At 47.4% G+C, this 17,629-nt stretch overlaps 1 protein-coding gene across 1 annotated transcript in view; it reads left to right on the top strand.

Annotated features, from left to right (window-relative positions):
• The window catches only part of LOC144167532 (solute carrier family 22 member 7-like), a 29,262-nt gene extending 17,245 nt beyond the window's left edge, over positions 1-12,017 (top strand). The window contains exons 5-10 of the mRNA XM_077696774.1: positions 164-332; positions 3,305-3,434; positions 4,058-4,167; positions 4,801-5,015; positions 8,505-8,686; positions 10,030-12,017. Coding sequence (XP_077552900.1) covers positions 164-332; positions 3,305-3,434; positions 4,058-4,167; positions 4,801-5,015; positions 8,505-8,686; positions 10,030-10,359 — 1,136 coding nt within the window. The 3' untranslated portion in view covers positions 10,360-12,017. The remainder of the gene's footprint in view (positions 1-163; positions 333-3,304; positions 3,435-4,057; positions 4,168-4,800; positions 5,016-8,504; positions 8,687-10,029) is intronic.
• Positions 12,018-17,629: the final 5,612 nt, after the last annotated feature.

Raw genomic sequence — 17,629 nt, 5'->3', positions numbered from 1 at the left:
CGTTGGATTGCACGTGGCTGGCACAAAGTTGTGCGCGCATCCTGAACTGCTTTAATTATTCTGGTCAGAAGGTGGTGTGCTCGTTGTATTTTCGGACGCCAGCAATGCATCGGAGGAGGTGCTGAGATGGTTGCGTCTAACGGGGTACTCTTTCGTGTTGCAGTGCTCGAGTGCACGGTGTCCGGGAAGCGGACGCTGATGGTGTTCCTGTGGGGCAGCATGTGGTGCCTGATGGGGAGCTCTCTGCCCTGGTACTGCTACCTGGCCCAGAGCTGGCGGTCGGTGCTCTACGCCGCCATTGCCGCCGACCTCGGCATGCTCCTCTGCCTCGTGTACGCTAAGAACTCACATTGCACCTGATCTCCATGAGAATCTAAAACTGGGCATTTAATTTACCTTTTTGTGGGAAAGTAAGCAACTCGTAACAGCAAGGTGCGCTCCATAGAGCACATGTAGTCCTGGCTTCCTCTGCTCACAGGAAGATTATGGAGGGCTCATGCTGGAAAGACTTGGTTATTTTCGGCCCGTCTTGCGGCTCCTGGCAGACACATAGCGGGCTTCGCTTCCTTGCTCCGCCAATTAAAAAAAAATTAATGGCGACAGGAACAACAAGAAACCAGTATACCTTTGAGTTTTTGTGTTCTTCAGGTTAGCCGGAACTCACAGGTATGACGTTTCGGGCATGGTACACCATTGGCTTCGCCCCCTTTTACCGCCCCATGTCGTATCCCCTGCCGGCATTGCTGGCATAGTCCCTACTAGGTATCCAGTCAAAGATGCATGTACTGGTGTACCTCCCGTAGTTTTTTCAAAACAGGAAAGGGCTATTTTGACGCCCTCCGTTTTCTGGCGCCCTCAAGTCCAAGGTGTAGTGGTCCGGGACGTGAAATCCCCAAAATTGATCTTGTGGCCATTGGTGATTCGTAGGAAGCTACTACAGACATTATGTGCCCGCCCTTACCCTCATTCAGCGATGACCTCCCAGAATTCTGTAGGCCTCGGCGTGGTCGGTACCCAATTCAGCTTCAGCACAGCCTTCGCAGTTCGCTGCACCTGCCACAGTTTTATAAAGAGAGCTGTTGATACAGTCACACACATCTTCGCCGGCTCGCTATTTCGCAGGGGACGTGAATCAACGTTCATTGCATCGAGCATAAACTGTCTGTGCCATCGCTTCGCTGCAGTACGGCTTACTCTGTATATGATTTTGCGACTGAGTGCTGATACACGCTGAAGCTCGGCAATGTCATCGAACCGTGGGACTCGGCTGCCGCTGCTACGCGGGCCTTGCGGTCTTTCCTCCGTGACTACGGCTTGGACCAAACTCTGTGAACGATTGCGTAGCCATGTTCTCGTGCGTCTGTCGTGTGTACGTTTCGCCATCTGTTACAGTTTGCGTTCGTTTTGTGTTCTCGCATGTTTCGTCCATTTTCACCCTTCCCTTAATACATGGAGTAGCAAGCGAAGCCAGCTTTACCTGCCTTCATCATAAGAAGTATACCTCTCTCTTTACACATTCATTGCCCACCAGAAAGCGAATTTGACGCTCCTGGCTGTAACCGGACTCACTTTTCGGCCCCGGGCTTGCATCGTAATTCACACCGATGCCTTTCAAGCAGTCCGCTTACTACGGTTAATGAGCTGTAGCCCTATGCTGGCCCAGAGGATTCACAACCTTGCGGCACGAATTGCTCACAAGATACTGATTGAATGGGTTCCGCGTGATCGACTGACGGCCCACTGCAAGGCAGACGCAGCAGCCCGGCTAGCAGTCTCCATTCCATCTCCGACTTTCCCGTTAGAGCTGGATGATGCGACTCTCCTGCTGTCTAGAAAGGAACACCTCCGGCGCCACACACGGGCTCTAATTCCACCGTGTGCTGCCACCCTCGCCCCGGGTCTTACCCGTGCCGAGGAGGTTGCGCTTAGGAGGATCCGGGTGGGGGTGGCCTTAACTCCCGCCGTGACCCGCCAATGGCCTCACTTTAAAGATTGTTTTACAGACCCCGGTTGCCCAGTTTGCCACCGCAGCGATGCAATAGCCGACATACACCACTTGCTGTGGTCTTGCCTCGCTTTGCGTCCTACGAGACTGCGACATCTTCCGGCGACGGGCCTGCGCGTAGACGACGCATCCGCATAGAACACATGGATACATGGGCCCAATCATCGCTCCCTCCTAGACTTTATACGCGAAGGGAACATTCTCATGTTCATCTAACAAACTTTCCTCATCATCAACTGATACCCGTTACCTACGCCCTGTGGCAAAATAAGCGCTAAAAAACACATCACGCAATGCAAACCTTAATGCTCGCATTGCGTAATGACAAAGACGAAAACGTTTTTGGAGCTCAAGTCGTGTAACGGGCCTCGCCATTGAAGTCATTTTTAAAGGTCACTAAGGTGAAGCAGACCTACGGCGGTGTTTCTGCGATAGGTTTAGACACGAATGTTTGTCATTATCAAGGGTGTGCCCTCTAGCTAGCGTGCCAACACCAGTTTTCTCACTTAACAGCATTCTCGCTTAATAGCTAGGCTATCTTCTAAACAGCCCGTGCCCTGTTCAGTGTACCTAATTGGGGGGTGCCAGCGTGCTGGGGCTCATGATTCTCAACAGTTGACGGCGCAAACTCTAGGGACCAATGAAATTGTCTCCAAAAGAATTTCCCGTGGCTGACGACACACTCTAAAGAGGTTCACGAGCTCCAGGAACCAGCGCGACGGTCAACGCAAGCGCTTTGGGTCCCCAATGCAAGGGAACGCAACGCACGACTGAACGTGTCTCCCTATAGCGTCCAGACGGTTGGATTTGGTCACTGAGGGAGCCGCAAGTACAGCTGACACCTAGCTTGAAATACCGCAGCAGGATGCTTCAACTTTCTGCGTATACGTATACTTTTTTAGAGTGGAGTTTTATGTCCCGAGGGCAACAAACTGTAACGGGCAGGAGAGGGGATAGGTTCGACATACTGTGCGGGGAGAAATTCGTAAATTAGTTTCAGCGCATCCAATGCAATATGCGGCCAGTGGACCCGCTTTGTTCACTGCGAACAGGCTGCAGTTTCTGCGGATTTAACACACCAGGTGATACAGTGGAAGATAACAGTTTTCCCACAGCATGCTCGTCTTCAAAAACAAAACAAGGGTTCGCGTTTTCTGGGTAAGCTTTAAAAATGTACCAAATCAACATTATCAAGCATCTAGTTAAACTCTTTAAGGGACGTCACTGTTTGAGAATAATCTGGCTCGAAAGGTTACCGTGTGCTCTTTTATAGTTTTGTTTTTTTTTCTTCTTTTACAGGTGGATTCCGGAGTCGTCCAGTTGGCTTCTGTCGGTGGGCCGTGCCGATGAAGCGGGAAAATCACTCGAGCGCCTCTCATCCCGAAATGGGAAATGTGTGACGAGAGAACAATTCACTGAGCTTATCCTTGTAAGTGCCTGCAGGATTCAGCACGACAAGTAATTCTCGTAGATTGTTAGTAGGATTCTTAGCGCACGTAGATAAACACGTATTCCTTAATTCCCCCGTGAAAGAGAAGTGGCTGAGCTATCGTGATAGCATGCACAGGTGAGCTCATGGGTCCGACTCTGGGCGGAGGACACTGGGACTATATCATTGTGTCTATCACTGTGTTTATCACCTTTTTGCGTATGCTAAATATTCCCAACTCGTCTAAATTACTCTAACCATCAAGCACTGCCCAAGACATATGTACTTCAGTATTCTATGCGAGAGAGGGAGTGCTGTGAATTACTCCAGCGCGGTGGCTTGCGCCCTTCAGAAGACGTTTAGGGAAGGGAGCTGTTTTCCTTTTTTCACCGAAAGTGTTAGTTCAAATAGCACATATTTAGGCTGAAAAAAAACATGTCGTTTAAGAGCGGATACTTTCCTATACTGCACTTAATAAATATTTCTCAAGTTATTGGGGCATATACTCCTGCTTTTTACGTAGGGTTGGCAGGCATGCATTCTAAAAGTTTCTAAAGTGAAGCAATGTGGCTCGACTAATGTCGAAGATTGCATCTGATGAATGACTTGCATGCCTGTTTCAGAGCGGAGGAAAGCAGTCGTATCAGAAGGCGCCAAGCATTTGGGAGAGCACCAAAGCAATGATGACCAGACCTCGACTTCGGCGGATGACTCTTCTTACCAACGCTGCATGGTAAAAACGCCTGCAGGATAGCTCCTTGCTTAAGCACTGGGTCAAGTAGTGGCGCCATATACATACATAAACTTACCAATAAAACTCTCAGTTCTGGATAAATGCGAGGACCGATAAAGGCTTGTGCTGAACTAAAAGCATATAAGCGGTTTGAACGTCCTGCTTTGGTCCTGAATTTGTGAAAACTGCAGAAAGCACGAGGAATGACTGAGAGATGAAATGGGAGAACAAAAACTTGAAGAGCGCATTGCCTGTGCATGCGAACTTTGCGTTAGAGTTAGAGTAATAATTCCTGTTTTAAAGGAATTATAAACTGAAAATGCTCAATTTCGAGAAAAGGTGTTCAACACTCTTCTGATCGCGTGACGTCGCCGCAGTGACCCATAACCACCCTTTGTGCGGCTAACGCCAGTTTTGCCGTTGCGTATTGCTGCGGCCGTGCTGACCACTTTTCCGTGTGCGACGTATTCGTGTGCCTTGCGCAGATTCGCACGCCCGCCATCACTTTATGCCGTTCAATGAGCGCGTTTCGCTGGTGCAGTTCTGTATTGAAGACCGAGTGTTCAACACTGGCTTGTTATACCAGAGCACAATGCGAATAAAAAGGCGCACTATGCTGTGTCCCCCTGGTAGGTTCATCATGTGCCTATGCTACTACGGCTGCACCCTGGAGCTTGGTCGGCTCGGGCTAAACGTCTACTCGACCTACTCGATTGCCAGTGCATTCGAGATGCCGGTTTACATCATATGCAACGTGTCCCTTGATCGAGTCGGACGGCGGTGGCCTAACGTGGTCTTCTTGCTAATCGCTGGAGTCAGCTGCATCCTTATGGGCATCGCACGGACAGGTGAGGGACAACTCACCCGCTGATCTCAGCTCTGTATACGACTTCACAAGGAGTTCGGTGCAGTTGTGGGCATAGTTAAGTGTTGGAACCAGATTATCAACTTCAAATGGTTAACTGCGCGACAAAGACAAAGGACAGCGCGTGTCCTGTCTTCTTTCTTGTCCTTGTTTTTTGTCGCGCTGTTAGCTCTTTGAATATGATCGCCCAACTAACCCAAGAGTAAACTTTGCTGATTAACAAAGTGTCTTGCCTCTGGAAAACGCGCTGCTATTAGTGAATTGACGCTCATTATAGGGTGGTGATAAATCACGCGTATGATTTTGTGCTTGGCTGAGATGTTGTCGCTTCTACAGTTAGCGTCAGCCCTCAGCGACATCGAGTAGAGCTAACCTACGTGTACTCGCCACCCTATGCACAACTTAAGTTTTACAGGGAAGCAGTAGGATGCTTAATGAAACGAAACGTCTGGTCTTTGAGTCATCTTGGGTTATCTACCCTCTGTGCCAAAAACTAGGTGCACATAATTATTAAAGAGCCGCTTTGACTGAGTATACTTCTCCTGGTTCATGCAGTTCATCTACGCCTTATTGGCATTGCAAAATTTAGCAGTGCGTCGAGGGGAGAAGTTTCTGTAAACGCTGACGAGGTAGGCCCATGTGTGTAGGCGTAACTTCAGTAAAAACTTTCACGTCGAGCGTTACTGATGCTAACGTAAAACCAAATGCTTACAAATGCGGATAGAATAGTTCAAGTTACGTTTCATGTGCAGTCAATGTTGTCTGTACTTGAAAAGCTTTTTTTTACAAAAGAAAGTACCGTCACTCTGGGTGACTATCGTCTATAGGAATCCAAAACATAACAGACATATTAAAACGAAGCTTTAGTGCGCTGACTGATGTCGTTGTACGCCAAATCACCCTACAGAAAAGCCCATTTTCTCTGACGATGATGATGAATGATCGTGGGTGAAGTGAAAGGAAAAACGCTTCCTGTGGCGGGAAGCGAACTTGGGTCTCTCGCGTTATGGCAAACTCAGACGACAGCCAAAGAATCCGTCTCGATAAGAGTAGCGCTGCTCTGCGTGCCGTAAGGCTGGTAGCCACAAGGCGTTTGGATTAACCTCCCCTTTGAGGTTTAAGATGTTAGGCCTAGCGTCACTTCTTGGGGGTTTAGCACCTTAAACCGTCAACCACTCAAAGCAGCAGGTACCGATTCGCGTCGTGCACCCCAAACCCAAAAGTTGGGCCTACGGAGTGCACACCCTATAGAGTTATGGTTGGTATTCTACAAAAGTGGCTCGTACGTATAGAATAGCAAATACTCGCAGGGTGGGATTGGCCAACCAAAGAAGAATCTAGCCTGAGACAGAGAGAGAGAGAGAGAGAGAGAGAGAGAGAGAGCGTGATACCCCGAGAGGGAGGTTCTGGGTGGGCGCTTCGTCAGACGACGGCCAGGAGACCGTGGTCCTTGGCGGCACCTTCCGCAGGCTGGATGACTGAAACTTGTACTTCACGGATAGAGCTGAGTAGCGCGGCCTCCCACTGCTCGCAATTTCTGATGTGGAATCCGGAGTTGGCGGGCTGGTGTTTGCAATGACAGGACCAAAAAACCATGTGTGTGAGTGGAGCGGCTCATAGACCACACCATTTGTATGTGTCCTGGTATCTTTCTAGGTTGTTTTGTCGATGGCACAGTGTGGAGGGGGGGGGGGTGTATGTTTGCAGCCTACGCCATGCTATTGATTATCCTCTTGTAAGGGATGTGTGAGCCACGGGAAGTTTCAGACGACTCAGCGTATAGTGCTGAATAATTTCATGGTACGTGCAGAGCCTGTCCCTCCCCCACGTGTCAGACGGCACCTCATTGGAGGTGCCTTAGCCTTGTTGCAGAATCGTCGGGCTACCTCATGTGCCATCTCGTTCCCCGGGAGGGACGAGTGCGCTGGTGTCTCCGTCACCAGAAAGCTTCGCGTTTATCCATCGTCGTAGTTAGACGGAGGGGTGCATAATTTTTTATACGAGGCTGTATATTTACGTGCTGAGGATTTACAACTTCAGATTCGTGGAGATAAACATGAATTAGGTATGCGTGCCAGAACCTCATTTCCCTAAGGAAGAGGGGGAATAAACGTTTATGTCCCCCAGAGAATGGGAAGAAAGGAGTGGGGGGATGATTGTCGGTCATCCATGGTGGGTGGCGTCCCTAGTCATGGATGACATTTCCAGCTGCAGTTCGGATACGCGAAATTTTTATCCAGTCGGATTTACGGTCACCGTGGCGACTTTCAGGCAGAATAAAAAAATAATTAGTTGCATAGGTTTCCCTAGTCGTTGTTTTTGTATGCGCTGCGAATCATTTTATCTTAAAGGCCAAGTGATTTCATTAATCGTATTGAAAGAAGTTCGGTTTTTCAGCAATTGAAGTGCAGTCATGGTCAAATGAAATGAGAACACGAAAATATGAACCAGACCACGCGAATATTAAAAAATCCAGTTCGTGGAGGGCCAATAATGGCGCGCTATGGGTATATTTGGAAAGCCGCATTTCCCAACTTCGCTTTTGTAATTATGCCACGCATCATTTTGACTTGCATGGTAAGAAACCGCGCTATTTTTGTGTTCGGGTTCCTATTTTAGTGTTCGAGTTTTATTTGTCAATAACTGTACATCTCTTGCAAGCGTCAAATGCATGCAAGCGCGTAATAAGTGAAGATACAGGAAACAGAGCTAGGGCAATGGCTTGAAGATTCATGACGACTGAGGATCATGGCACTGTGGGGTTGAAATTCCAGGAAACCATTCGATAGCCCGGGCCAGAGCAGACTTTGAGGGTGCATGTGGTTCTGGCCTGTTTCAGTCTCTCCCCTGGCAACGACGGCCGGCCCCTCGTTGGGCGAGAAACTGGTTGCGAGGATACAGCCACTGTCCGCGGTAGCAGGAAAACACCAAGTCAGGGGAGGACCATATTTACTCTCCAAAAGGAGCATCCCCAGAGACAAAAGCTCACGACTTGATCAGACTCCCTCAGCAAGCTTTCACAAGCTTGCGCATCATCCCTACATCAAGTTAATTTTTCTTATACATCTGGCATAGCAAGATAGGCGCCTTTCTCAGGCTAACCTCCCTAGTACCATAAAGGACCACTCCCTCTCCCTCTCAAGAACGGTTGTAGTTCGAATCCTCGCCGTGACTGCTACTGTGTTGGGAGTGGGCCCCCGAGTATAGCTCAGATCGTCCCCTCGTCAACATCTTCGTTTACCACACTAATGCATTCGTGGTGGTGTAAAGGGTTACCGTACTTCATTGCTTCCCAGCCTTACCGCAGTAAATGTATGATTTGTTTTATTGGTCATGCGTCGTGGCAGTCACCGCAGGACGTCGATACCAAGGCTCCAGGACGTGATGTCCTGGTATCCAGGACGATACCAGGACGTGATGTCAAGGCTCCCGCCTATTTCAAATTTCGTCCCCCTGCGCATGCGCCTTTCAGTTTCTTTGTCGTGGACCCTGGCGATGGCGGCGCTGTCCATAGCGACCCTCGCTGGCAGTTGCTTGGTAACGAGTCAGGTGGCATCTGAGGTGTTCCCCACGGTCGTTCGGGGCCGAGCAGTGCAGCTTCAACGACTTCTTGGAGACCTCGGGGGGCTCGTTGGCACGCAAGTGGCCGCGCTGGTGAGTCCTGGCATGCTCGCCCTTTGCTTGCCATGTCTCTGTCCTGAATTTTTTGTCTTCGCGTAATTGATGCGTGTACCGTATAAAAGTAGAGATTGGCTATAATTCTGCAGGTATAATTAGACCAGGGATGCTGAATTGGCTAAGGCAGGTCGGATGTATGATCAGTTTCGTTCAGTTGCTTATTTTATGCAGAGTTTATTATTATACACAATGTTTCGGCTAATGATCCTCCCCATGGTTCTATCCTCGTGACCCGTCAAACAACTAGCGAAGCAGCATTGATTATAATTTATGATAATGATAACGAGTTGAATATTTGAACAAATGTTTGCGGATTTAGAATGGCAATTTATGATTATTTGCGCCGGAAGATACCGTTACTGGAAGGCAAACCCAATATTGAATAACCACATCACGTTCATACAATCGTTTAGACAATTTTGTTCCACCAGGCAGACAAAAAAAATATAAGCTTTTCCCTCCGTAAGCAGGAATGCACGCAAAGATTGCCATTAGCGAAAACGAAACGACGAAAACCGAAAAGTGATGACTGCAAAATTGAAGCGAAATCCCTTCTGCCAAAATCAAAACGAAATGACCGAAATGAAAACGCAAAACCAGTTCCTGTAATGCTGATTAGCAAACTCCCGCAATGAACAGAACCATCTATCCACCAAAACGAAATCTTTGCATATCGCTGAGCTTTACCAGAAGGCAAATGTATGGTGTACGCTATTGTAGATCACTTTTCTGCGATTATCGGTAATGCTTACGTTCTTCAATGTCAGCTCGCTCTTCTGTTGAGTGCATGACGCGCGGCCTAGCAGCCATGCCGCGCCAGAAGGTGAACTGTCCGACCAGAGAGAGTGACTGCACCTGCGGTGTGGCGGGCTGCGAGCGACGACGCTGATTGCCTCCCGTTACGGCGTGATATAGTGCGACACTTGTGCGCGCGTTCCCTCGCCACCTGCGAACAGCGAGCGAGAGCTCCGCCTGAAGAGCATGTGGATAAAGGTGGCACAGTCACTTTATACCTGATAGATACTCCCGACTGGGAACGTGTCAAACACGTGAAGGCCATCATCATCATAATCAACATCATTGTCGTCATTAAAGCGCGTGATAAAGTTGAATTTTTCGCTAGCCATTTCGACCTACGCCACCACCGGCATCACAAGTCAGCCAATACAAGCTTAGCTTGAGAAACATAACTCTTGAGCTAGCTATTTAAAGTTTCTCATGTCTATGTTCATTTTGCCATAATAATTTCGGAGTTACTGCCTAGCTTACTGTTTCAAAATGACTGTTCCCTTCTAACGACTGTTTCCGCACAAACGCAGGCAGAGTACGAGCAGTGCCTGCCGGTAACCGTAATGGGCGTCTTGTCGCTGGTGGCCTCGGTGTTGGTGTTTTTCCTTCCGGAAACTGTGCAGCTGCCTCTTCCACAGACGCTTGAAGATAGCGAAAGCCTTGCTCGGGACCGTGGCCTCTGTTTCTGTCCCGTGCGAAGAAGAAAAAGCCGCGTACTCGAGCAAAATGGAGAGTGCACAACTCACGCTGACGCGGAACTCAAGAACGAACTGCTTGCGACAGCTACGTCGTCCTCCGCCAATGCAGATTGTGGCGCAGAAAGTATTGCGGGGCAGAAATGTGCCATTAGCAGCGTGTGAAAGAGAAGTGTTAAAATATTTTTCTTTCAATTACACACTGGCACGCTCCATGTTAAAACATGGATGAAAGAAAGGGGTCTATTTATAGCTTGGTAGACAGACTGTCGGCTCTGTTCTCGACCAGAGAAAATTGATCACTGCATTGTAGATTGCAGAGATACTGTATTTTTCTGGGACATTTTGCAGCGAACGCTCTGAAAAGACGTGAATATTACGCCTTTCTCAATTCGATTTTTGCCATTTGGTTATCCTGTTGAGCCACCGCATGACATGTTCTTGTTGATTGGTTTGTACAGTCTGTGGCGATGCCGCTTATGTGATAGGCATGCTGAGCCACCAAGATCAACAAAGTCATATTTCCGCAAAACTGGGGCATTTGTACATAGTGTGTATAATTTGCAGGACCAACAGCCTGACTGATTCCCCCTTTAGAACGCTTGTGTGTGTTTGCCTGAATTTTTATGTGTTTGTGCTTCTCCTAACTTGAGTGTATTCTTTTGTTTGCTTGACTATGTAGTCATCGTACTGTCACGTCTGAGCATATTCTCCCATGTAATAAAGAAAAAAAAATAAGTGTCCTGCGAATGTCCGCAACGCAGAGCACTGCACGCATACTTAGCAAGAAGCACGCCCTGTCAATCTTGGGAGCAATCAATCTTACGCATATCAGCTAGAAAATAGTTTAAAATAGTCATGCGGTATTTTAAGCAGCCCCCCTAATTTGAGATTTTAACTCAAAGTTGTACGTTCGTCATTGAATGTAATTCAACTTTGTTTTAAATGCGGCAAGCGCCATTACAAATATTTTGTGGGCCCAGGGCACCTCTGCTTTTCTGCTATGAGCTATTTCCGAAAAGAAGCAAGACAAAGTTAGAGATTATAACCTAGGCAACCTAGGCCACTGCCCCTAGATTGTGTTGTAAATTGTGTTTGAACTTCCCGCGGAACTGTCACGTGGTTCGAATGAACCACGCAGCGAAGAGGACGATGAAGCAGGGATGTACATACGTGCAGCACACAGCGCGTGCTGGGCTTTTGTGTGCTTTGTGATCTTGAAAGAAGAAGATGCTCGCTGATATGGAAGCCTGGTTCTGCGTCTCCTTTCTTGGGGGCCACTAGACGCCGGGACCCGGTTTGTTTTATGCAATAAGGTTGTGTAAATCAGTTCTTTGCGGTGAAGATACTCACCCAGGTTGAGCTACAGTGCGGTGTTAATGAGACAGTGCACCTATAAGAAGCTACCTACGCCCGGCAACAAGCATGCTTTTCTTCACATATTACTTCACTGTGGACCGAAATTTGCTTTTTAACTTAACTTGTGTTTTAGAGTTAAAAAACGTGTTTCGTGGCTGGAATGGAGATGAGTGAGTTACAAAAGGTTTGTTCTTTCAAACTGAACAAGGTTGTATGGTCATAATGGCCACTTTAAAAGCTTCTCACTTGGTAGTGGAACTTTTGGACGCAAACACGCTGACAACAGGGGAGGCAACAGCGTATTTATTGAGCTGAAGCAGTACGCAGTGCGCACAGCTTCCTCTAAAATGACGCAAGGTGCGTTATTTTTTCAAACAACAGCGTATACAGATGAACAACTCACCAAATGAGGGCCATACATAGTTGCAAGCTAACAAAAAATAAAAATCATGCATCTCTCCACCTAAGAACAACGATGGTTGAACGCGAAACTTCCTGGTGGTGGATTCATTGGTTGGCCAATCCCACACGGCGAGTATGTCTGCTCTGAAGGTATGCACCAATTTTCTAGAATAACCGCAGCATCTCTCGGGCATGCACACCGCAGGTCTAATGTTGCGTTTGGAGTCTACAGCGTGAATAGCTTACCGGCTGCTTGTCGTCCAGTGAGTAGTATTTTGGATAGGTGAGGTTCCAAATGTTAAACCTCAAAATGTGAGTTTAGGCGCAGCGTTCTAAACCTCACAATGAAATATCAGACCTAACGCTTGCGGCTAACAGCCTAACGGCATGCGGAGCAACGTCATTGTCATCGTACGTCGAGCTGTGGGTATAGCTGTCGAAGTTCACCTTAGAACATGGCGTTGGGCATATAGCTTGCGGCGTCGCATGCCTGCTTCAACTCCTTCTCCTGCTGCGCATCAACCTTCAGCGGAGGGGGCTTAATGAAGATGTCGCCAAGCGTCGCAAGGAAGCCTTGTAACTTTTCTACGCTTTATCCACGATCATCATCATTGTCGGAGGCAGTTAGCTTCCCTGCTGTGAGCTTTTACGTACGGCTGTCATCAGTGCGGTGATAAAAGGTTCGCTTTAAAATGGCAAGACTGCAAGAGCCTTATAATTCTAAGCAAGTAGGTATTTTTCTCCATATACGTACCAATGATGTCTTTGAAGATACTTCGTAAATAAATCAAGACAAAAAATTAAGGTTGAAGTGAGGGTAGTTTGTGTTGAGTCAAAACAAAAACAACTGATGAATAAGGTGAGGTCAAGATAGCTAGTGTTGATGCTGGGGCTGAGGTGACGTTAGGTCCATATAGTGCTTAACCTATGCTGAGACGACCTTGTCTATTTGTACCTCAACCTGCATATGTGAGGTAGAGTTGAGGTCGAGAATACTGATTTTTCAGAGGGATTGGATGGTGAAAATTGATAAATGCAGCCCATTATTTACTTACGTTGAGCGCTACATGTTTTGCGATGCTTCACAGGCTTCCCAAGAAAAAAATTGCTTCAGGATCGTCTTGTACTTAGCTTCAAAACGAATGTACGGACAAAATAGGCGGAGGTCTTTCATCGGAATGTAATTGCCAAGCACGCACTTCACCGAAGTTTTGCATTTCAGTTTCTACAGCAAGCCGCATTTAGTTGGGAGCTGTATACCTGGAGTGGGATAGGTCGCTTCTATGGCGAGAAAAGTAAGAAAAATTGAAGTGATTTCGTACCTGTGAGCGAAGGGGCTCACAATGGCTTGCGCGACTGAAAGCATTTACACGCAGTTGTTTTGCAAGCAAGGATGGATGGATTTTATAGCGGTGTGTAATGACCTGTTCATCTTCATTTATTTAAATTTGCTTCACTTCACTTATTCACTTCATAGAATTTCACTTATTCACAGTAATTTCACAAAATCTATGTCGGAATAGTCGCGTGCCACAATGCATTGAAGATAGCATATAACGCCAAAGATATGATGCATTAAAATCGTAAAAATACGTATCGAACGACTTAGGAGAAACAATTGGTTCACTAATAAAAATACCACTGGGAAGAGGAACAGATAACAGATAAGAGGAACAGACAAGAAAATGCATTGCAAGAAATACGAAGCAGTAATGTAATTATAAGCGTTTGCGGAAATGTGCTCCGTTACGATACGCCATTAATATATTCGGACACGCCCCGAATTGTTGTTATCTCGGGGGCGTGAAAAGCTGTGTTGCCGATTGGGTAGAAGCTTTCTTTTTGAACAGTAGCGTAGATACGCATATAAGTCAGCTTGGTTAACCTTAGCACCGTCCCGGTAATGTTAGACATTTAAATTATGTTCTCAAGTAAAGGATGAAGGAGTGCTTTGGCGGCACTTCCAACATATTATAGAAAAAATGGTACCCTTAAAATGCTGTGGTTAAAAAAAATATACCTCTTTATAATTAGATTGTGAAGATCCGGGTTCGGTTGCGCCATAATCCCTTTTTTGTCACTTAGGCAGCATAAAAAATTGGGTGGCGATTACGATACTCCCTTACGCGATATTTGGGTGCAGCAGCAGTGCGCTGAGGCAGCACTCACTCGTGGGTTTTCTCGACGGCAGCGATGATAAGCCTCTGCGTCGGGAGCGCGAAGTGCGTCTCAGAAAGGGACCGCGAACTGCATCTTAAGCCCGTTCTACATAGAGCGATTTCCCCTGCAAATTCGCAGATGTTTCGCCGCTCTTGCGGCAAAACGACCTTTTTTCGTTCCTGCGGCAAAGTGCCAAATGTTAGGAACGATCGAGCATCCCCGGCAAACGCCGCTCGTGCGACGGGGAGGCGATAGAGGGGCCGGAACTTGCGGCCAATCGGAACACAGCTAGGTGAACGTCACGGTGACGTCACGGCATCCCCATTTGCACGCTTAGCACCCAGATGGCGTTGCTTGCATAAGCGCAGCGTAAGCGCGGGTGCACCAACACAAACGTACACGTGTTCACAACACGATGTCGCGCGCCGTTTTCAACGAATGCTTAATCGGTGTCCGCGCATGTCGCGGACATCAGAACAGTTCGGAAGAAGTACATAAGAACCGAAGAAATCTCGTCCGAGGTACACCAAAACGTGCTAGGCACGCACAACAAGCGAACCGAAGGTTGCTTGCTGTGTTTGTCTTCACTGCTATGTGTGCGTATATTGAAAAATAATTGGCGATTGGTAAATGAAACCGCTAATAAACTCATATTTAGTGCAAAACAATCTGAAACAACTTCCCCAGAAAGTACAATAAAACTTATTTTTTAACATCACAACAAGCATTGCTCGTGGCAGACTTAATTCGGTCTGCAATGTGTTTCTGAAGTACGAAAATACTAAGTGTTTCTGAAGTACGACGTTCGCACGGCATGTAGACGACATTTCGAGGCATTGCGAACTTAGTTTTTAATAAAAGAGGAGTTAGAGCCCCTTTTTGTAATGATACTCACTCCGATGTACAATCCTCTCACATTCCGCTTCACCTATTCCTGGGAGGAAGTTTTTTAGGTGAAATATAAGCCATCTTTTATGAAGGCTCGAGGAATTGTTATTAAATTTTTTTAATGCGGAGCATTCTTTGCCGAGTACCCCTGCATTTCCACTTCGGATCGTTTTAATAGCGTTAATGGAGATAATTGGTCGGACAGAATTTTGCTGGAACATCTGGCTGTAAACAACTTCTGGCTGGAAAAAACTCGCACTCAAGGCAAGCGGCATAAGAATTCTACGCATTGTAGATAATTCTCTGAATTTTTCTATTTTTTACAATTCTTTCCATACGCTGATGGTGTGGAGCGCAGTTTCACGATCACGGGGACTTCAGTGGGTGCCTCAAGGTGTCGCTAAACTTGCGAGTGAATCTTGTCGACATTGCTCTGTTGCCGGAGACGGTCTACTGCATGGATTCCAGCCATGACAGCTTTGCTGTAAAACGCAGGCGACAAGAGACTGCTCGAAAGAATTAGTCATGATGTTTTTGTACGACTACCTTCACGTACTTGGTAAGGCATTGCACCATTTAGGCACGTGAATTTATTTTAAAATGCCCCGTTTTATTGTGCAGGGGGTTGCTTCTTGACCAGACCACCGTCTGCGGTGCCTCGTGGAAAGCGTGATGTGGCAACCGCCTATTTACAGTGTTTCTCGTGTATAAAACAAGAACACGGCACCATAGAGCGAAACTACTGTGAAAGCATCATGGTACTATGCTCAGTCGACATGAACGCATTTCAAATGTCCTATAAGAACAAATTTACCGACCAATATAAGTACTTCCTGTGGACAAACCAAAGCGCCAACTGTATAGGATAATTGGCACGGACACTATACGCCAACTTTTGCTAGGCGTCCTTATGCCGGTGCACGTCGCGGACCTTCAGAAATTCTTCCACCGCGACTACGGCCACCATCACCACGCGGTAAACGTCTCTGCCGATGCTCAGGGGGCCCAGACGGACTGCCTGGAACCGTTCCCGGTTGAAGTCGGGAGCCGGAACGCGTCGCTCGGCGGCCTCGAGGGTCCGGGCGTGCAACGCTTGCATGGCCGGCAGCATAGACAGAATCTGGAATCTTGAACCTGGAAAGATCCATGGGAACTCGAACGTAGGACTCTGGTAGTAACGGCAGCCGGAACACTCCCACCCTCTGCTCGCTCACTGGATCTGCCACGCCTTCAGCTTTGCTGGCGGTTGCGCTCTCGTTGTTCTCGAGCTTGGCTACTTTCGTGGTTCTGCATATGACTGCCGGGGTGGTCTTATTGGAATGCCGGAATGGGTACCAGATTGAGAACAGGACCATCAGCGTGCCCAGAGTTATGCAGAGGAAGGCGCCGCAAACAAGCTGCGTCCACTGGCTCTCGCTGCGAACGCAGATGGAAATAATGTTGGCAGCGCAGCATTTCTCCTACTGACATTCGAAATTGCAAAAAAAAAAACTCCTCTTAAACGATGCTGTGAGGTGAAACGGTCTAAAAGATCCTAAGAGCGGCCATCCCAAACATTGACTGTTGGCATTTAAACTGGGGAATGTCCTTCTCGCGCATTGTGGCCCCTAACCTCAGTCTTTTTATGCCGTATGTCAAGAGAACGTTACGTACCTAAATCAGCGTTTTTGTAGCGGCGTTCTGTGGACTAATTCATACGACCTAAGTATCTCTGACATGCACGAAAATGTAGACACACGGGTGCTGTATAGTTTGTCGGATCTACCAGAAAAAAACTTTACCATCGCTTTGTAAAGAAAGTTGAGTCAAGCGCGAGAGCTTTCTTAATCAAAACTACGTCAAAAGGGCGTCAAAACTTAGTTAAAAATGCGTCCAACCTTCGGCGAAAGCGGTCGAACTTTCAAAGACCTAAATAGAAAACAAAAAACGACCCCATGCGACGATTTCTCGTGCACTGAGTAAACGCACCTTAGAACGATCTAAATGTATACCGATAGGTGGTTTAGGTGATAAAGGTATACTATTGTACCCCTTCTTCATGATCGATGCGTATATTGTCTTACCTAGAACCGTTTCTGTCTTGCGATTAAGTAACGGTTTTGACGCAATGGAAGGTTTCACACACGCGCCGTGTGTCCAGAAATCTTATCAGAGCGTTTTCGTCGAGCAACTCTTCTATGGGGAAACGCATTATATTTTTTGACAGGACCCCATTGGCAAAACTAAGAAAGCTTTCGCTTTAAAAAAACAGCCACCGTGGTCAGGGATCGAACTCGCGACCACCAGTGGCTTTAAAGATCGTGCTCGCGACGGAGCCTCGCAGTAGTGTTCAAAGCGAGTCAGCGACGCGAAGTGCATGCAAGAAATGGTGCTTCTGCACTGTTTATGAAACGGGATGTCCTACAACGGCCTGGGCGATCACCGCATGCACCCCTTCAGATTAGCAGCGGAGCCAATACGTTTCGCGAGAATTGCCTAAAACGCGCGAAAAGCCGCAAGTGAACCTCACTGCGTATTAAGTAAAAGATTTCACTCTTGTAAAACTAGTAAAGCTAGTGCTCCCGATGTTTCCCAGTGTTAACTGACTATTGCTATTTCAATAGCAAAACGCAAACTTCTGAAACGT

Source organism: Haemaphysalis longicornis, unplaced genomic scaffold, assembly GCF_048455015.1.
Source record: "Haemaphysalis longicornis isolate Haplotype H1 unplaced genomic scaffold, Haemaphysalis longicornis Haplotype H1 scaffold_2, whole genome shotgun sequence".
In the NCBI taxonomy this organism is placed as follows: domain Eukaryota; kingdom Metazoa; phylum Arthropoda; class Arachnida; order Ixodida; family Ixodidae; genus Haemaphysalis; species Haemaphysalis longicornis.
This window is presented reverse-complemented; position numbering and strand designations above follow the sequence as displayed.